The sequence below is a fragment of the Equus przewalskii genome, chromosome 10 (assembly GCF_037783145.1).
Source record: "Equus przewalskii isolate Varuska chromosome 10, EquPr2, whole genome shotgun sequence".
Classification (NCBI taxonomy): Eukaryota; Metazoa; Chordata; class Mammalia; order Perissodactyla; family Equidae; genus Equus; species Equus przewalskii.
In genome coordinates, this window is record NC_091840.1 from 24650061 (window position 1) to 24669907 (window position 19847).

The 19847-nt window shown below is 56.6% G+C and overlaps 3 protein-coding genes across 5 annotated transcripts; all 3 read right to left on the bottom strand.

Moving 5' to 3' along the window:
- Positions 1-454: 454 nt before the first annotated feature.
- Positions 455-3920, bottom strand: HOXB7 (homeobox B7). Its single transcript, XM_070560593.1, has 2 exons — positions 3392-3920; positions 455-1297 (listed from the first exon to the last, which is right to left on the bottom strand). Exons 1-2 carry the CDS (start codon positions 3789-3791, stop codon positions 1044-1046), a joined length of 654 nt encoding a protein of 217 aa, XP_070416694.1. The 5' UTR covers positions 3792-3920; the 3' UTR covers positions 455-1043.
- A 1255-nt stretch (positions 3921-5175) lies between these two features.
- Positions 5176-18676, bottom strand: HOXB8 (homeobox B8). 3 transcript variants are annotated; one of them, XM_070560592.1, is made up of 5 exons: positions 11163-11290; positions 10349-10407; positions 7899-8125; positions 7141-7612; positions 5176-6346 (listed from the first exon to the last, which is right to left on the bottom strand). In XM_070560592.1, exons 4-5 carry the CDS (start codon positions 7562-7564, stop codon positions 6042-6044), a joined length of 729 nt encoding a protein of 242 aa, XP_070416693.1. In that variant the 5' UTR covers positions 7565-7612; positions 7899-8125; positions 10349-10407; positions 11163-11290; the 3' UTR covers positions 5176-6041. The 3 variants fall into 3 exon arrangements, with proteins under 3 accessions (XP_070416693.1, XP_070416690.1, XP_070416692.1); XM_070560589.1 differs by having other exon boundaries at positions 5176-6349; XM_070560591.1 differs by lacking the exons at positions 10349-10407; positions 11163-11290 and adding an exon at positions 18662-18676 and having other exon boundaries at positions 5176-6349.
- On the bottom strand, positions 12914-19275 carry HOXB9 (homeobox B9). The gene is made up of 2 exons (XM_070560588.1): positions 18662-19275; positions 12914-15994 (listed from the first exon to the last, which is right to left on the bottom strand). The coding sequence occupies exons 1-2, from the start codon at positions 19176-19178 to the stop codon at positions 15759-15761; spliced, it is 753 nt and encodes a 250-aa protein (XP_070416689.1). The 5' UTR covers positions 19179-19275; the 3' UTR covers positions 12914-15758.
- Positions 19276-19847: the final 572 nt, after the last annotated feature.

Below are 19847 nucleotides of genomic sequence, written 5' to 3' on the forward strand. Positions count from 1 at the left end.
AATCTGTGTGTTTACAAGCCAACGTGTGAATGTGCATTGGTACGTACAAATGTGTCTGTGAGTGAGTGTGAATGTGTGTTTACTTGTGAGTGTGTGTGAACATGAATGCATGTGTTCTGAGTGTGGAGTTGGGATGTGTGAATGCCTGTATGTTTATCTGTGAACATAGGAATATGGGTTTTTATTTATGACTGTATGTGACAGTGTATATATTTATTTATGTGTGATGAGACCTGTAAATATATGTGATTATATGCATTTGTGTACGTCAACGGGTGTGAAAGTGTAAAGGGAATGAATGTGGTTGATATCGGTGTTCACGAGCTGGCAGCCCCCATAGCAGGTGGGCACCAGGAAAAAGAGCTGAACCCAGCACAGAAAGAAATGGGCCAGCGGCTGAAGTTGGAGCAGAGGGACATTGGGCTGCATGACAAACTTAGAGAGACACAGAAAATAGGGCACCTGTTTATTTTTTATTTGTGTTTTATTTCTCCATCCTTCAGATATACACAGAATGTAAAGAGGATCACAGGGGCTGGCGGGAGCAAGGAGCATCGGGCAGGCCAGGTGCACAGAGGGGACACTCGAGCTACTCGGTGGGTCCTTGGGGCTCCCTAAGGCCCCTTCAGTGCCACTACTGGGGAGTCGGGGGCTCAGAAGGGTGGGGAAGCACACACGTTTGTCCAGACCCAGAGACCACAAAGACAGCGTCAAGAAGGGGGCCTACAAAACAGCGAGATTTTACAAAGACCTTACAATAGCGACATAGAAAAGGCAGGCAAATTCCAGAAAGCTACAGAACAGGTAGAAGATGTCCTTCCCATACTGTACAAAACAAAGCCGACGTACTTTTCTATAGGTAGTATTTTTTTCTCAGTGTTAAGAATTCAAAATTTCACCTTCTCTCCTTAAAAACTTAACTGCTTTACCATTTAAATAGTACCCCCCCCCCCCCCCCGCATTTGATCTGTTTTCTGGTTCAGTTCCCAGAGCTGGGCCTCTCCCTTTCTCTTCTCTCTCTTCCTCTGCCCTTTCTCCATCCCTCACTCTTCCTCATCCTCCTCCGCTTCGGTCTTGTCCTGGCCGCTGGCCCCCAGGCCCGCGGTCTTGTTTTCCTTTTTCCACTTCATGCGCCGGTTCTGGAACCAGATCTTGATCTGTCTCTCGGTGAGGCAGAGCGCGTGCGCGATCTCGATGCGCCGCCGCCGGGTCAGGTAGCGATTGTAGTGAAACTCCTTCTCCAGCTCCAGGGTCTGGTAGCGGGTGTAGGTCTGGCGGCCTCGCTTGCGGTCGGTCCCTGCGCACAGGATTTAGAGAAGAAAAATCAGTGCGTGTGGAAAAAGTCCCGAGAGTGCCCACCACCCTCTTAGATCCTGTGTGTGACTTGGCGTCGGTGGTGAAGAGCCCATTTTCCCATTAAACCAAATTCTCACTTTCCATACCCCAGCCTATGCCTGCCCTCTTCTCTCAATGTGCAAACCTTTGTATAGGCCTCTTGAGGCAAACATTCCCATTTTCCATCCAGGAAGTCTTCCAACACAGGGCTCTGAACTCGAGATCTAATTTGCTGGCTCTTGAAGGCCCGGCGCCTAAGGGGAGCATGTGGAAGGAAGGGAGGTTAATCCTCCCATCACCCTGGGGACCAGGGACCCCGGGCCTCTCATGTCGGATGCTGACTCTGATGGTCTTGGGGGAGTGGGGGAATGGAAACCATGCAAGTGACCCTGGGGTGGGGCTGTAGGCCTGGCCTGAGTGCTTTTCCCAAGAAGAATAGGAGACAAAGAATCCTCACAGGTCCCATGTCACCCCCACCCCCTTGTGGAATGAGGAGAAGGTGAGAATTTGTAGATTTCCTCCGAGCAGGGAGCATGGAGTTGGTCTGAGAGCAGCTGCCCTCTGACGGCTATTTTCCAGTGAGTGGCTGAGGTTCAGACAGGCCCAGGCTGCCCTGCCTGCCACCTGCCCAGTTCTCCAAAGCAATCTTTGGGCCTCCAGGAAGGCACGGGGAGAGGAGAGACAGCAGCCTGGGTTGGGGTGGAACATGAAATATCTGCGTGGTGGGGGCTGAAGGGTAGAGGAGAGCTGCCCAAGTTGGGCCCAGAACCCTGAGGCAGCTTGGGGGAGGTGGTGCTGGGGGAGGCGCTGGTGCCAGCCCTCCTGGGAAGGGGACAGTGGGAGGAGGGGCTGGGGCCCTAATTTCAAGTCAGATAAAAGCCAAACTGAAATGTTTACAAGCAGAAAAATTTGGGCTTTGATAAATCAACCGGAAATGCAGTTGAATTATGGAGCAGGTAATGGGGACCATGACCACCAATGCTGATGGTGTAAGAGCTGGGCTTCTCCTGGCTCTCAACCCTGGCTGGATTGGGAGCCTCTGACCACACGTCTTGGGGCTTCTAGACCTTGGGGCTGGCCAGGAGTCCAGGGCAGCATTAAGAAGGATGTCTGGGACAGGCTTGTCAGGAGACCCCATGGGGTCCAGTGGCCTGCACTCTCTAACTCTTGATTTGGCTCCATGGAGTCCTAGTCCCTCCCCCAAAAGGACATTCACCCTCCTGGAATGATACCCGCAAACTTGTTAGCCAGTTCACCAGGGGCACTTAGGAGCTCTAGGGAGGGCACCTGAGGAAGCCAGCTCTACTTCCCTGAGGCCTCTGCCCCTTTCCCTAGTTCTTCTGCCTCCCCCTTCCCAAGTTCACTGGGGGGTCAAGAGCCTCATCTCTCTTGGCCTCAGCCCCTCTCTTTCCACCTGCCTCTCTGGCTCTGTGTCCCTGGCTGGATCCTCATCTCCTTTCATACCCCCTCCTGCCGCCAGGCCTCTAGAGCCCACCTCTAATTGTCCAAAAGGGAATAATGGGGGAGCTGGGTTGGCTGGGAAGGAAGGGGGAGGGGAGAATTGTTCAGCGCTGGGTCCCCTCCCCCAGACCTTATCCAAGCTAGGGCTGGGGGACACACCCAGAGCTGAGATCCCCCGCGGGGGAAGGGAGAAGGGAGGGGGAGACCCTAATGGCTATTCTCTGCAAACCCCAGCCTTCCTCCGAAAGACAAACGGCCTCGTCTCCAGCCCGTGCCGGCGCGGTTGATAAATATTTAAAGCTAAAAGGCCGGGAGGAAGGGTAGGGGGCGGGCTGGGGGCTCGGAGCGCCACGGCGTCGGCGGAGAGAGATCCGCCTGGGAAGCAGAGGGAGCCTGAGAGCACCAAGCAAAAATGGGGGTGGGGTGGGGGCGGCGCGCCTGGTCGCGGCCCAGGGGGTGCCGCGTCCCCAGGGCCGAGCTCCTGCCAGGAGCACTCTGGACGCGGAAAGGGACACTTGGCCGAGAAGGGGGCGCCTTTCGGGGAATGTACCCGGGGCCACTGCGGCTCGGGAGACGGTTAGGTGCGCGGCGTTACCTGAGCTTCGCATCCAGGGGTAGATCCGGAAGTTAGTCTCGGCCGCCAAGTCCGAGTCCCTCTGCTCCTTGGCGCCCGCCGCCTTGGCGGAGTCTCCGGGACACACCCCGGAGAGGTTCTGCTCAAAGGGAGCGCAGTGCATGTTGAAGGAACTCGGCTCAAGCCCGTAGCCGGCCGCGTAGACGCCGGCTGCACTCTGGCCCGCCATGCCCCCCCCGCCGGGGTACAAGCCCTGCATCGAGGCGGCGAAGGAAGCGCCCGAACCCGCTCCATAGCCCGGGCGCTGGGGGTTGGAAGCAAACGCACAAGAAGTTTGTTCGGGGAAGGCTCCGGTAGCGAAAACCGAACTTGCGGCTGGATATTTAGAAAATAAAGCATTCGCATAATACAATGAACTCATAATTTGGCCGGATGATTTGTAGGCAGGGACGTTTTAGTGTCGGTTTTACGAGATTCCTTGATATATTACAGAATTAGAGTCCAGATTTACACCAAAAAGGACCCCCTTTTTTCCTCTCCGGACCACGTGACCCCGCCCACGTGACATCCCCTCCGCCAATGGCCGGGCAGCCTCCCCTCGGCTCCCGGTAATGTGGAAAAAATTGTGTGGCGTTGGATTTATAAAATATGATCAATAATGAATGGGAAAGCCAAGCCCCATGGATTGGGGCTGGGGGCTCAAGGGCTGCTGTCGACCCCCGTGGGCTGGAGGCAGCTTGCAGGCGAGATTTGGGGAGGAAAGAATTGAGTAGAAGGGAAAATAAATAACCTCCGAGTGATCTGTGTTGTCACCCCCCTACCCATCCTCCCCAGCCCGTTATCCAGCGAGAAACAAACGCAGGGATTGCACGCAACTAGGTGGGGAGGAGGTCAGCTCTTTATTAATCCGGACCAATTCAGCTTGGCTGGGCCTTTGGGTGAACTTAGTCCGGTTCCCCCGAGGTGAGGAACGAGGTGAGCCTGGCCTCACGGCTCTCTCTTCTAGTGCCCCAGACATACGCGCAGGGATGGAGCGAGGCTTCGTGGGTTCTCCTAGAGGCGCGGGATCTAGCCCCAGGGCGTAGGATGCTGCGGTTTCTGGTGGCTAAAAAAACGGTTTGAAAATAAAAAAAGGAAGGGGATGGAGTGGGTGGGAAGAGAAAGGAAGGGAGGAGGGCAGTCAGGGTAAGCTACTCTCCTGGTTCCGGGAGGCGGATGCCTCAGTCAAGCTTGGCTGCGGGAGAAACAGAGCGAGCGAAGGAAGGAAGGCTGGGAGCCACGACCTCGGAGCTGGGCACTGGGCGAAGGTGGCCAAGTCCCAAAAAGGGAGAGGCTAGAAAGAGCATCTCCCCTCTTGTCCTGCTCCTCCCACCAGAGTCCGGGAAGAATAAAAATATGAGCTTGTTCAGCAGCCCTGCACTCCACCTTTACCCGCCCCCCATCACCCACATACACAGGAGAGGGCACACAGAAACAAAGGGGGAGGTGGTGGCGGACACAGCCACCAGCTCAGGCGCATCTCTGCAGCGTGGCCTGGGCGCCCGGGTCTCGGGGCCCTGGAGCCTAGGAACGCGAAGGGAGGGGGTTTCTCTTGGCTCCTCTCCCTCGTTGCTCTCTCCTCCAATCACGCGCAGCCGCCTCCCTCACCCCCTGCGCCCCTGGGCCTAGGGACTCGCACCACCTGCCTCCAGCCCCCGCCCCCTCCTCTGTGCGGCCTGGCCTGGCGGGCGCAGGAGCCCGATGACCGGCTCCCCCCAGCTCTGCAAGGCGCCAGGAGCCAACGAGGAGCGCGGGCCGGGCCAGTCTCGGGTTCTCGCTTGTAAACTTTATTGTAACTCTTCCGCCCTTTTCAGGCGCAGACAACAGAACAAAGTATAGAGGAACAACAAAATATATAATTAGCCCTCCCTCCCCCCAATAAAGCAATTCACGGATACAGGATACATTCTCTTCACAGTAAACCTAAGAACACTTTTAACAATTGCCCACAGCGCGCATGCTAACTAAAGTAACCTCTTTTGAGAAACACTTAAGACGAAATTGTCAAACCAAAGGCGGGGGGGGGGGGGGTTGGGAGGAAAAGAGAGAAGCAAGAGAGAAAGCCAGCGAGCTAGGGAGGGCAGCGGGGGGAGAGGGGTTAGGAGGGGGAAATGAGGACGCAGCGAGAGAGAGAGAGAGAGAGAGAGAGAGAGAGAGAGAGAGAGAGAGAGAGAGGGAGACAGAAAGAATTACGGCGTGAATAGGCAGTTTCATGTTGTTGGGAGAACTTAGCAGAAATCGGTACCTCGGTCATTACAAAGAAGCACGTTCAAAGGAAAAAAGACCATTGCACAAGGAGGCTTTTTACACGGGGCGGGGGCGGGGGGTGGGGGCTCAGCCAGGCCGCGGCCTCTCACCCTCGCTGGGCGAGGGAGTCCTTGCTTAAAATCCTTTTCTTTCCCCCGGCCCCCAGGAGAAGGGAAGGAGACCCACGGTAGCTCACACACAGAAGCTATTACGAGATACTACCACTAGCAGGGACTGGCGCGGCGGGGGGACGCTGCGGCGGGAGGCCAGGCTCCCGGCCCCGCTCGCGGGGCCAGAGCTCTCTCGGGCGGGGGCGGGCGACGGCGGCGCGGTCGGGGACCCGCGGACGGAGGGCGGCCGCGGCCCTGGCAGTCCCAGCTGGAGCCTACTTCTTGTCACCCTTCTGCGCGTCGCCCTCGTCCGCTGCCTCCGGGGCCCGCTCCAGCTTCTGTTTCTCCAGCTCCTCCTGCTCGCATTTGCTGCTGGGGAACTTGTCTTTGTTGTTCTCTTTTTTCCACTTCATCCTCCGGTTCTGGAACCAGATTTTGACCTGTCTCTCTGTCAGTCCCAGCGCATGCGATACCTCGATCCGCCGCTTGCGAGTCAGATAGGGATTAAATAGGAACTCCTTCTCCAGCTCCAAGGTCTGGTAGCGGCTGTAGGTCTGTCGGCCTCGCCTGCGTCCGGCGGCTGCTGGGAATGGGGGAAAGGGCGAGACAGAGGGGAGGGGAGGGTGGGGGAGGGGGCAGAGACGGAGAAGGTTGGAAGATTCGTGAACCAGCCTAGGAGACCAGTATAATAAGGGCAGGGGACCTTCTACCCCCGCGCGGGGGCGGGGGCGCTGGGAGGCCGTGGTCAGCGGACGGGGGGAGGGGATAAGACACCACTGAATCTAAGGGAGCCAGAAAGGGGGAGCCCCCTCCCCTGGTAACCAGCACCAGAGACTTGGGGGGGGGGGTTCAAATCTATTATAAGTGCCATAAACTTTAGAAGGAAGGATGTGAGGGGGGGGGAATAAGAATAAAAAAGCCAGGATGGGGACGAATGGACCCACCTTGAAAAGCCCCCAGAGCCTCTGCCCCAGAAGAAAAGTTTCTTCAGGGTAATTAAACTATAAAGCAATTGAGAAGTGCAAAAGTTGAGCGCCCCTACTCCCACCACCCTCTCTCCATTACCCCCCATAAAACAGTAAAAGGGGGGAAAAAGGAGAGGAAGAAGAGAAAAGAGTAAGGCAGGGTGAGGGGTTTATGGATTCAGGAAATGTTGCTTAGCGACCCCCCCCCTTCAAGGGAAACAAAAAAGGAAGAAAAAAAAACGAAAGGAAGGAAGGAAGAAGGGAAAGAAGGAAAGGAGGAAGGAAAGAATGGGAGGCGACCTGAAAGGAGCAGGCACGTCTTCCAGGGGCTGGAGGAGAGGCGCTTGGCCTGCCCGGCCTCGGGCCCTCCGCTCTCCCCTCCGCCCGTCCGGCCCCGATGCGAGCTCACCTTGCGGGCGCATCCAGGGGAAGAGCTGTGTGGGCGACGGGCTCTGCTCTGAGCCCTCGGCCTCCTCGCCCAGGCCGCTGGCGGCGGCGAGCTTGCAGTCGGCGTACTGCACCAGGTCTGGATCCTGCGCCCCGAACAGGCTCTGCCGCTGCAGCGGGTCGTAGCCGTAAAAGTTGCCGGGGTCCCCGTGGCACGCCACAGCGCACGGGTTCTGCTGGTAGGGAGCCGTGGACAGCGACGACGGCCCGTGGTAGAATTCCTGGATTTGCGACGGGTGCTGGAAGCTGCCGCCGCTGCTGGGACCATACACCACGGTGGGTCGGCCGCCCAGGTCCTGGGCGAAGCCGCAGTCATAATAATTGGGGCGCAGGGACTCCCCGGTTTTGTATTTGGAGAACAGTGAGTTGACGAAATAAGAGCTCATTTTATTGAATTTTGAGGCGGCGGCGGCGGCGGCGGCTGTAGTTGGGGGCTGTTGGGGAGGGGGTGGGGAGGGGGAAAGGGAGGGAGAGAGAGAGAGAAAAAAACGCGGATTCGCCGGCTCCTAGTCACCCTCGCCAGGAAAGGAGAGGGAAAGGGAGGAGGAAAAAAAAGGGGGGAAAAGAAAGAAAAGGCGAAGAAGATCTCGAAGCCACCACACTTTTTGTGATTTCCAGGAATAGAAAAGGACGGAGAAGGCTCCAAAAGTCTAAGCTTGCATGGCAGCCGCGGCTCGCGCGCCCTCCCCCCACCCCCCCACCCCCCAAACAAAAATATACCGCCACTTAAAGAGGTCCTCGCTTTACATTTCGAAGAAGGGATGCCAGTTCATAAACAGTTTTCGGTGATTTACTTCCCTGCAAATGAGTTGTTTCATATTTTGCACTGTCTTTTCATGATCATTTGCATCCATTAGAGACCCCGCATCCTATTGGCTTCTCCGTACTCCTCCCGGACAGAACGCAGAGCGAGGGTGAGAGCGAGAGAGAGCGAGCGAGAGAGAGAGCTAGAGCGAGAGAGCGCCAGGGAGTGAGGAGAGAGCGGAAAAAAAAAAAAAAGGAGGGGAAGAAAAAAAAACACCCAGGGAGAGAGAGAGAGGGGGAGAGGGGGAGAGGGGGAGAGAGAGGGGGAGAGGGAGAGGGGGTGAGAGAGAGAATGAATGCGGATTAAATCTGTTTAACTACCTACATTAATGAGATATCTCTCGCCTCACAACAAATCAAATACCTTCGCAGACCACCCCCAAAGACTGATGTGGGGGAGTCACGGAAAAAAACACGCACACACACATACACAACGCGCCAGGCGTAGGCACGCTGTTAATTTCGCGATTTTTAACGAGGCAGTTGGAGTCTTTTTAAATGTCAGGGTCGCTTCGGAAAAATGTAAAAGAACACGGTTTAATTGCGCCGAGTTTTAAAAGGTCCTATAAATGTAATTGGTATTTTAATACAAGTTATCAAATCATACAGCTTCTTCTCCTAAACATATTTTCAAACAAACGAGGTAGTCATATTTAAAGCTTTAATGATCAATTTCCTTATTATTGATAAAGGTTTAACTATCGTGTGGAGGGAATTGGCTGGGTAACCGGCCCCCAAAAAACGGCTGTAAACTCTTTAACAAACTATAAAACGCAATAAAGCCGGAGTCTGTTGTTGTTTATGCCGCAGCGCATAAAAGCTGTTAGCATTTTACGAGTTCTTTCCTCTACAGCTATAAAACTGCAGCTTCGATCGCCCCCGCCGCAGGACTGCTGCTCGGTGGGGGTGACGAAGCTGAAATGAGAACGATTATGGGTCTTTTCGGCGCAAACGGTGACTTTTCCGAGATTTTCGCCTCCTTCAGCGGTGGCCAGCACCTGCCCCCATCCCCTCTCGGAAGCCCCCAAGCCGCCCCCTCTCTGCCCCACCCTAGCCAGTCACCAACTTTCCCTCATTAAACAAACAAGCAAGGATTTTCTGTGGAGATGGGGTCCAGGAGGGCGTGAGGAGGGACCAGGAGGGGGAGAAGAAACTTTCTGGTTAATGGGCAGTGGCGAGGCAGGGAGCAAAGTTCATCTTGCAACAGCCAATTCTGCAGTTTTGCACCATCTCGGTTGTCTGGGGGGAGTGCTGGAAGGAGAGGGGGTGTCTCCAGAAGGCACTAGGGCCCAGTCAGCGCTTTTGGGGACGAACTTTGTGTGAGGGAGAGAGGGGTCTCATGCCACCAGCAGGATGACATGCAGTTGGGCTGCTCCAAGCCTGGACCCAGGCGTTGGGACCCAGTAAGCAAGCCCATTGGCTCCCTGCCTTCCCAGACCGGTCCTCCTCACCTCCGGCAGCACCCTCGGGTGAGTGGGCACCGCCAAACCCATTGGCACATCAAAGGGAGGGAAGGGCAATGGAGGCTGCTGCTGGGCATGGAGGCCCGGGCACCTGGCCGTAGTGCCCACTGTCCTGTGCCCTCCTCTGCCCTAGGCAGTGGTTGCAAAGTGTATGTTGGGGGTGGTACCTTTTTGCCTTCAGTGTCCTTTGAGCCACTGTCACTACCTAAACTGACCTTGGGGTAAAGGGCTCGGGATGCAGCAAGGCCACTGGGTCCCCATTTTCTCTCCTCTCCCCCTAGGGAGCCTCTAGTTAAACCCAGCTCTCCCTCCAGACCTGAGGACCTGGGACTTGAGACACAGGCTGCAGGACAGAGCGGACCGGATGCCACACTCTCATGCCGGTTGCCTTTCCCAGCCTACCCGGCCTAGTGACCATGGTGGCCAGGCTTTAGAAGGCCCCATTCTGAGCGTCAGAACTGGTGGCCTCCTGCAGCACCTCACTGGCCAAGGAAAGGAAAGAAAGAAAGAAGGGAAAGAGAAAGGAAATTTCTGGCAACAAAGGTGGAGGCTTTACAGACACAATCAATCCATTGTTTATTCATCAGAGAGTGGTTTGCTTTTGGAAGGGGACATTCTGGGGATTCCATTCACCCCAACCTTTGTAAAAATGAAACCATCGCCTTTTCCAAGGGAAGGTTACCAGTGGGGCCACTTGATCCTTCAAAAGTGAATCCGGAGAATGGGAGAGGGGCTGCAGGGAGAGGGAGAGAAAGGAGAAAAGGAGAGGAGGGCACCGGTCTTGAATTTTCAGCGCGAGGCAGAGGGGGCGGCCAGGCAGCGGGAGGCAGAGTTAAGTTGTTGCCGAAGCGAACATTTTTATCAAGTGCGGGGGGATATTATGGTCATGATTTGAGGACTCACCGGTGAGGTAGAAATTCAATGGCTTGTTCTAAATCATCCCTACACCGTGCCAGAAATTCCTGATGGAAGGAAAATGTTTCTATTATAAGAAAAAACAAGAAAGAGCGAGGAGATAATTTATAAACACCCAACGGAGAGCAGATTTATTAGAGAAACTCAAGTTGAAGAGAAACTCCGCTTGCCTCTTCGCACCCGGTCCTGGGGGAGAGAGGAGAGGCTGCGGCGGGGCTAATTTTAAGGGGGGGGGCATCTATTTCTCGTGCAGGTTCGTCTGGATGGGGGGCACCGACCGGAATGGGCCGGGAGGAAACCGGCGATTTGGAATCGAAGGGGCTGCGGGCAGACAGCGTGCGGGTCTCCAACGAAAAATGCCCAGAGTCCAGGCCTCCAGCCGCTAAATGCAAAATGACTTGTGTCCCCCAGGTTTGTTTGGGGCCCGGACCGCGGTGTAGAGAGCCGCAGCTCTCACCTGGAAGCCACGGACCGCGGAGAGACCCGAGCTCCTGCTCCCCGGCCGCCGTGCCTGCCCCACAGCCTTCCGGAAAACGCGCCTATTTTTGGCGGCCCAACTTGGGGGCGCAGAATAACCCGAGGAAACATCTGAGTCTCCGCGCATCTCGCCGTTCTGGGGAGCCCCTGCCCCGCGCCTGGCTGGCCCGGCGCGCACCCAGCCCGAACCCGGACACGTACAAAGGCTTCGGACGGAGCCTTCGCGGAGCCTGGCCGCCCCGCAGGCTATGGGCACCTCCAGTCCCCGCCAAAGCCACGAATCCATTTCCCCCAAATTGTCCCCCCACCCCCCTGGTTGGCTCACCCCGTTCCCTCTCCTGCCGATCCCGGCAACCGGTTTCGGGGCAGCTTCCTCTCCATCCGACCTTCTTGTGCCGGCTCTGCCCTCTCACCTGACCTGCTCACCGCATCCGCAGACATTCCTCGTGCCCCGCTCCCCGGAAGATCCCATTTTTCAGAATCAATTCCCTGTTATTTGGACCTATTATTCCTATTATTATTATTCCCCATTTCCATGCATTTGTTGCCCCACCAAACACAGTAACTGGGTGAGAGGCACTGAGCTCTCCTCCTGGGGGAAATTCAGGAAATTGACCATTTGAGGAGAGGGGGGCAACACTATTATATCTGAAATCTATAAAATGGGGGGAACGGCCACAAGGAACCCTATATTTTTATTACGCTCAAATTATTCATGACTTTTGGTAGCGCTCAGTTCGTAAATTCAGGGCCGACCAAGGTGCGATGTGCAGCCGCCGGCGTCCACAGCCGCCGCACCGGGGATTTTCACGTGGAGCAAGGGTGCCATCTAGCGGCCATTCTGAGAAAGGCGCCGCCGCTACCAGCTCGGCCACTTTCTCGGAGAGCCAGCCACCGGACCAGCGGGAGAAACTAACTTTATTAGCAAAAGAGGGGGAGGGGAACGAGAATGGACGAAAGAAAAGGCATCGGAAATCAGGAAATGGTTCATGAAATTGTGCAGATAAGCTAAAAAGGCGGGGGGGACGAAGAAGGGAAGGAAAAAAGAAATCATAAGCTTTTCCTGCGGTACTTGCACCCGCCCCCCCACCTCAAGCCCCTAATTTCTGGCTGAGACCGCCTAGTAGTACCGTTTATGGCCCGTAAAAAGGGAAGCCGAGCACTTTTCAAACCCAACACGATTGTTTCAAATTCTGAGGGTGGGGGGAGAAGAGGCCTGAGAGGGTGGGATGGGACTGTAAAAGGATCAAGAGGCTGCCCGCGCCCAGACGTCTGGGCCCGCTGGACCTGTGTGTGTGTGTGTGTGTGCACGCGCGCCTGTGCAGGGGGCTTCTCTCATTTATAATGCCCGATTCTGGAGGGGGTGTGAGGAACAAAGACAAGAGTCCGAATTGTGTTCTCTGAAGTGTTTGTGACAACAAAGTGTTCTTCCCCCCGTCCTCCCCTCCTCGCCCCTCGTTGCCCCCCAGGGCCCCGGAAACCCCAGGTCCCGCGTCCTGCGCGGGTGAGCGAGGGGGCTGCCAGAGCCAGGCGCACCCATTCACCCCGCCAGGCCCGGAGGCCAGGCCCAGCTGCGGCTCTCTCAGCTCCGGAAAGTTTCCCCTCACTGTTTGCTTTGCTGCTGTTTAGTTTCTTAACCTTCAGAAATTTATACGCTATAAACTTTTATAGCGGTCATATTCTTTTATTGCTGCGCACACGGCATTGAATTCTTCTCCCGGCTTCTCTCCGTCTCGCACTCTCGCGGTCTCCCTCTCTGAATCCCTCTCTCTCTTTTATGACAACAGATTTCCCCATCTCCGGCTTCCGAGCCTCCGCATCTTCGCCTTTGTTTGTCTTTAAAGAAGCCACCCCGGGCTCTGCATCCAGGCGCCGCCGGAGGCTCCTCCGGGCGCCCTCGCCCTCTGCTCTGCAGCACTCGTCCGGTTCCAGCCTCGCTTTCTGCTTTTCCTCTTGGCGGAATCCGGCCTTCCGGGCTCACTCTCGGCGCTAGCTGGCTCCAGGGAGCCCAGGAGCGGGAGGGAGCCTAGTCTACACAAGCTCTAAAGCCAGATTCATTTTATATCCCGAATGGAACCCTCCTTGGAGGATGCGGGTCGGGGCCCTGCCATACCCAGGAGCTTCGCTTTCTCTTGCCTCCTGCTCTCTCCGATTAGTTCATCCTTTCCTTCGCTGGAGAGGGGTAGGCCTGGACTTTTCACTTCTAGGCTCCTTTCACTTGGGCCATGCTTTGTCCCCACGTCTATCCCAACCCTCAGGGTCTCAGCGCCGCTAGGGTGGCCGGGTGGAAGGCTGCGGCAGGAGGTCGGTTCCCAAGCGCCAACCGGGCAGAAGTGGAATCTCAAAGCCGCGATGAGAAAGGCAGGGCTGTCATAACAGCAGTTGGCGTATGAGGCTCTGGCAGAGACACCACAGTCTGAAAGGGACAGAAAGGTGCCTCTCCAAGCCGAATTTAGTTCTGGGGTCCGATTGGGAAGCGGATTTTTTTTTCTCCCGAAATGTTTCTGTTCCACACTCAATCGCCTCTCCTGGCCTTTGGGGGCTGCCTCCCCAGGCCTCCACCCCCACCACACTCCACCTGCCTTCCCCTGCAGCTGCTCTGCTGTGGCTGGAATTGGAGCATAGAATTCCAGGTGGGGACCAAGAACCCTAATGGGTTCGCTTCTTTTGAGCAAGACAAAGGAGAGCCCGGCCTTCCGGAGGCCTGGCTCTACACCCAGCCATCCTGCTGCAAGGAACAGCAAAAGGAAGTTGCTGCCTTCCTCGCTTACTGATATTTTAAAGCGGCCAAAGCAAGGTGACATTCTCAGCCCTCTGAGAGAGAAACTGCTTCCAGGACAGCCCCTGCCTTCCATCCGGCCCTGGAGTTGGTGGGGAGGTCTCCAGTGCAACTTTATTTGGAGGAAAATCTCATCGTTCCCTGCAAATCCAGACCCGTCTCCAAATGGCTAATCTTTCCCTTCCCCCCTCTGCAGCCACCCAGCTCTCCTGCTGCAGGGTTTTGCTCAGTTCAAGCAGTGGTCTTGGGACCTTGGGTCTGGACCAGCTCTCGGCTCCACCAGCAAGCCCGCTCTGCAAGGTCTGAGGAGAAACCTCTTGGGTACAGAAGTCTCTGTCTTTTTTCCAAGCCCCCCTCTTGGAACTAGGATCTCTACCTCTGGCCAGGTGAGGAGAGTCAACACAGAATAAGACACAAGGAGAGATTTATTTTCTAGAGTGATATATATTTTTTGTTCTTTTTCTTTTTTTTTTTCTTCCAAAACAATCAGAACTCTAGGTCCCTCGCCCTCCCCACTCCCACCCACCGCCCTCCCGTAGAAGCACAACTGAAAACAGGCGAGACAATCACCCCCAAAGAAATCACAAAACACAGCACAATTTCACAACAGCCACCGACAAAGCAAAAAAGTTCTACTGGAATGTCCCCTTGCAGGGTCAGGAGAAGCAGGAGCAAGAGTCCTTGGGACTGAAGGGGATTGGAGAGGTAGGGGAGCCGAGCGAGGAAGGGAAGCAGAGAGTAAGCTGCGGGACGATGCTTAGGTGCGATTTCTCCAGTCTTTCCTTTGCACGCGGGACTGTTCCCCAGGAGCGTGCGCGCAGCAGCCGCGAGTATTGCCATCCAGGCCCGAGTCGCAGGAGGCAAGGCCTGGCGCTGGGGCGGGCAGCCGCCGAGCCCGGGGCTCCTCCTCGTGGCTGGAGACTGGGCTGGATGGGGTGGAAGGTGCCAAGCTCCGTGCGCTGGAGCCGTTGCTCTTTCCTGTCCTCCACAACTTACCCGGGAAGGGAGCTCGGAATCGATTCACAATAAACTCTCAATGGGACTCTCCTGACCTGGCTTTCCTGCCTCTAATGGGGTTGAGCTAGCAAGAGATGGAGGGTGGAGGGGTTTTTCTACAAGGGGCGGCTTGACTCGCTGGTGCAAGGTGGATTTGGCTGAACAGAGTTGATGTCAGAGCTGGGGAGGATGCGGAAGGATGCAGGTCCGCTGCAGAGCTGGAGAAGCTATAGTCTCAGTCAAGGGGGCACAGATGAGCGGGAGGACGACATGGTCAAGGCTTACGACCCACGATTTGACCTCCTTTTGTTGGAAGGAGAGGAAAATAACATGCAGAATCAAACGCTTCCTGCAACAAAATGTGTGTATGTGGAACACCTTCATAAACCATAGATGCCTCCAGAAGACCACTGCTGCCTTTCCTTGCCCTCTCTAGCCCACCAGCTTAGGGCTGAGGGTACCCCACTTTCCCTTGAGTCTCTGCCCCAGGGATAGTTGGGGACTTATGGGGATGGGACGGTACAGTGAGGCTGAGCCCCTTGCGCTGCAGCACCTCATCAGGAGTGTGTCCCTAGATACCTTCTGGGTGTGTATTTGCGTCAAGGGTAGAACCTGGGCTTGCTGAGGGTGGGCTGTTCTGCCAGACTTGGGGTGCTATGGTCTGCGTTTGGGGTGTCACTGCATTTGACTGTTCGCTGTGAGCTTTCCCCATTTTTACTGTGGGCTCCAGGCTTTACACATGCGGGCGTCTGCCGGGCTGTGTGCAGCTGGGGTGTCCCAGGATGACGTTGGGATAGGTGTAGGGGAGGTAACAGGCAGGCTGGAGGTGAGGGGCTGGGGCTTCCCAGAAAAACTAGAGGGGTCGCTATGAGCTCCACTAGGGTCTCTCTTTCCTTATGGCCCATCACCTTCTTAGAAACCAACTACATCTACCTTCTAAATCAACAAAATTTCCTCCTGAGGCCCAGGAAGAAGAGAAGGGCAGGTAGGGGCGGAGGGAAGGAGAGGCTCTAGGTGCAGAAAAGGACTTTGAAGAGAAAGACTCCCTTCCCCATTCACTTGAATCCATCCCAGACAGCACTGGCTCTGCAGCCACCACTGATAAATAAGCGTGAGATGGGGAAGGGGGAGGGCTGGGGGAAATCTTCACTCTTTGCCCTGTTCCTTATTCATTTTCTTCATTTTCATCCGCCGGTTCTGAAACCAGATTTTGACTTGTCTCTCACTCAGATTGAGGAGTCTGGCCACTTCGTGCCTACGGTCCCTGGTGAGGTACATATTGAACAGAAACTCTTTCTCTAGCTCCAGCGTCTGGTATTTGGTGTAGGGACAGCGCTTTTTCCGGGAAGAGCGAGCGTGCAGCCAGTTGGCGGAGGGGTTGGCTGAAAGAGAAGCAGCATAGAATCAAAGAGGGGAAGCGGGGGATGAAGGCCCCCATGTTCTTCTTCCAAGAGGGCGCATCCCTGGTTTCCACTCCCCATCTTGCATTGGAGGAAGGGGCACCTAGGCCTTCAAGTTCCCAGAAAGGGTCCCAAAGATGGGTCAGGAGTTGCTACAGAAAACTCCAGGTGAGAGGTTATTTGGGCAGGATGGAGCCAAGCACATTCCAGGCTTCTCAGCACTTCCAAAGCTTTGCCTGCCTCGGGGTTCCTCTCAGTCTTTTTCTCCTCTTGGGTCCAAACTGATTAGGACTCAGATCAGAGCACAGCATGGCTAAAGCTCTCCCTCCAACCCCAGCACCCCTGGACTGACGAGGGGTGGCTGACCTGACTGGTCCAGGCTCTAGGTCTGGGAGGTGAGAGAAGGGTTGGGCTAGCAGAGAGGAGCTTCTGATCAGCCACAGCTAAGAGACCTCCTTGCCCTCCGGTCCAGTCCGAGTACACCCTGCCTTGACCACAAGCTTGTGTCTCTTGGCCACATGGCAGCAAGCATGTGTGTCTCTGTAGATATCTCGCTCCCCCTACACACACACCCTGCAAATATGAGTCCATACTTAGAGACACAAACATCCAGCACGCTCCAATTCACATGCAATGCAATTGCAACCATTTGTCAACTCCAGCCTGTGGACAAGAGAGCGCCGGGGGCTCACAGATAACTTATGGTTGCAATAGTCTCTCCTTTTCCGCTCCTGCTCAGCTCGCAGTTTGGTTAAAGCAAGTTCAGGGAAATTGGGAAGCAAGATTGCTCCAGTCCCAAGGTGGGGAACCATGGATGATGTGGGGGTATCAGAAATCCTTTCACAGCACAGCCCTAACTCCAACTCTCTCCGTATGGGGAGGGGAACAGAGAAAGGGGTAATTGACTGGAAGAAGAGAAAAAAAGAGGAAACAAAAATACATACAGGCTTCTCCTTACCATCTCTCTCCCTACCCAGGAACTCAGAAAAGTTGCCAAATAAAGCAGAGCCAATTAAAAGTAAAACCCATCCTCTGCTAGATTCCTTCTTGCCAAATGAAAAGCTCTGAATTTTTTGTTTGGTTTTTTTTTTGATCTGGTTCGTCCTACACTAAGTACCTTGCCCTCCCAATTTGCAGCACTATTTCCTGAATGTGATTGCCTGGGATGGGACCTGCAACCGCATTAAATATGAAAGAGGAAAAAAACTGTTAGTAATTGATCTTAGCCAAACCACTGCCTGGCAATAATGGGCTTTCCAGGCAGAGTCTGGGGGTTTGGTGTGGGGAGTCTGGGTGTGAGCAGGGAGGGTTTGGGAAGAGCCCATCACCCAAACACCAGCTCTTGTGACTCATCCTGGAAGGTTGGAGGTAGTGGGACCCTGCAGGGACCTCAGGGGAGTAAGGCAGCTCTCTACCCTCCAGCCGGCAAGGGCACCCCAAAGGGCCTGTGGGCCACTCTGTTGGTGGGAAATGTGGCAGGGCAAGCAGAGATGGAAAAATTTGACCCTCTTTCCCCAAAGAGAGTAAGAAGCTGCGATTTGCCTCCTCCAGCCTGAGCGTTATTGTTTGGGGCTAAGAGCCCCTAACCAGTTTGCCCTTCTCAACCTCAAAAAGGAAAAAATATGAGACCACCCCCCTCTCTCCCCGCAGCGAGCAGCACCTCCTGGAGATTAGCCAGACTTGGGTTCCTGGCGGTGGTGCTTTTGGAGGAGTGGGAGGTGATGAGAAGCTATGGTCGGAGGGTTAAGTTCTCCGCCTCTCCGCAGCCTCTCTTCTTCCCCCACCCTTCCTCTCCCCAGGGTCCCTTCGGGATCTCTCCTTCTCCACCCAGGCGGTCCGCCCCAAAGTTCGGAAGCGATTCTCCCCGACTCCCCGCGAGGCGGACCGCTCTGGCTGGGGCTAGGGAGCCAGCGGCGAGCAGCGAAGGGCCGCGGAAGACCCAGCGGCAACCGGGGCGAAGATGCCAAGGAGGGGAGGGGGCGGCCGGAGGGAAGACTCCCGGGGAGGGGCCGGCGCATCCGGGGAGGGGGCTCAGTCACCGGGTCCTGGGCTTCCCCCGCCCCTCCCGGCGCCGGTTGCGGACCCTGAGCGGCTACTGCGCGAGATCTGCTAGGAAGAATCCTCCGCCAAGCTGTTGCATCGCAAATAAAATCCTAATGAGCCCCCTCCCACTTCCCCTTGGCCGGCGTTTACGGTCTGCGCGTGGCGCGGGGTGCTCTGCCAGCCGCGCGGGCCCGGGCAGCCCCGTGCGCTCCCGCCCTCGCCCGCGCGGGCTCTCGGCCTCGCTGGCTGCCCGCCCCGGCCCCGCCAGTCCTCTCCCGGCCCGGCGATCGCTAGCCCCTTCCCCAGCTTTCAGCCCTGGCCTCCGGGAGAGTGGGGGAAGGGAGGCCGAGAGAGCAGCGAGCTGGTCCCTGCTCCCCAGTCCCCCACTGGACTTATAGTGGGGGCGGCGCTCCTACAGTGGCCTCAGTCTCCCCTTCTGGGACACCCAGCGTCCTCCCTTCCTTCCTCCCTCTTCCCTCCTCCCCCGCTCGCTCTCTGGCCACCACCGCGGTTTCCCTTCACATTGTCCGCAGTTTATTGCCTCTCCCCTCCCCTCCCCCTCGCCTGGCCTTCGGCCTGGGTATTTCCTCACTTTTTATAACTTACTTTGATCCGGCCTCTCTTTGTCTTCGCTTCCTTCGCAAATTTTATTGTCCCCGTAGCCGGGTCTTTGATTAGACAGGACGGCCTCCCTGCCCGCCGAAGTTTCCAAACTGTACTCGGGCGTGCCCTGTTTGAGCAGCTCCCCAGGCGCGCCCAGCAGCGGCTCCGCCTTCACCGCCGCCTGGCCCTGCCCCGGAGCAGCTTCGCCGCGCGGCGCCGGCTCTAGCCAGGTGCGGAGGTACCTGCTCTCGGCCGGCGGGACGCCCTGGGGCTGGATGTAGGGGTGGTAGACGGACGGCAGGCTTCCGGACGCGTGCGGGCTCAGCGGCGCCCAGGAGGCGCCGAACACCGGCGCTTTGGGCTGGAAGCTGCACGAGGGGAACTCCAGGTGCTCCGCGTGGCCCGGCTGCCGGGGGCTCGCGTACTGGCCGGAAGGAAACTTGGCTGGAGGCGCGTCCTCACTCTCGTGACTTATGATCGAGTCGACATAATAGCTGCTAAGCGTCCCAGAAATGGACATTCTCAGACATTATCCGGGCGCTCGCAGGGGGAAGGGAAGCGCTCGCGCGGCGGCGCCCAAGCAGGGAGAGGTGGCACCCAGACCCGTGTGAGGGCTTTCGGACGCGACCCCCCCAGCCCCCCACCCTCCCACCCCCACCCCCTGCTCAACTTCTCAGCCAACAAAGTACAGTGGAGCAGCCCGGTTCAGCGCTCCTTGCAAAATGATTGGTCAAAGTTTTTCCGACTGCCTGATAAAGCGTCAGCTCCGACATAAATCAATCGGGCGAGGGGGCTGCGCTCTCGCTGTCATCCGTCCGCACTGCATTCCATATCGAGGATGGATTGTTTTATGCTGATGCAATGTGCTATCACGTCAGGGCTCCGGTGGCCACGTAACCTCAGCCGGAGCTGCCGGCCGCCCGGTCCCCCCCTCCTTTTGCAGGAAGGCGGGGGGAGTTCTCGACATGGGGCGGCGGGGGCGGAGGAGAGGCGGAGGGAAAGCAGCGGGCTGCCTCGGGAGGGACGCAGGCTGTGGAGCCCTCTCCCCAGGCGGGTCCGGGAGGGAGAAAGGGAGAGCAGGGCAGGAGGGAGAGGGCCGGGGAGCAGCCAGAGAGGCCGACAGCATAATTAAAGAGGAGGTGGTCCTGTCCCCCCCACAAGCACACCTCCACTCCACCCTGCAGGCCCT

Excerpts from the sequence above, each read along its gene's own strand:
- HOXB8 (XM_070560591.1), bottom strand. The coding sequence starts at position 7,564 with ATGAGCTCTTATTTCGTCAACTCACTGTTCTCCAAATACAAAACCGGG. Across the intron at positions 6,350-7,140 it reads CCCCTGGATGCGCCCGCAAG|CAGCCGCCGGACGCAGGCGA; the intron begins GTGAGCTCGCAT and ends CCCCATTCCCAG.
- HOXB7 (XM_070560593.1), bottom strand. The coding sequence starts at position 3,791 with ATGAGTTCATTGTATTATGCGAATGCTTTATTTTCTAAATATCCAGCC. Across the intron at positions 1,298-3,391 it reads CCCCTGGATGCGAAGCTCAG|GGACCGACCGCAAGCGAGGC; the intron begins GTAACGCCGCGC and ends TCCTGTGCGCAG.
- HOXB9 (XM_070560588.1), bottom strand. The coding sequence starts at position 19,178 with ATGTCCATTTCTGGGACGCTTAGCAGCTATTATGTCGACTCGATCATA. Across the intron at positions 15,995-18,661 it reads CAAAGAGAGGCCGGATCAAA|CCAACCCCTCCGCCAACTGG; the intron begins GTAAGTTATAAA and ends CTTCTCTTTCAG.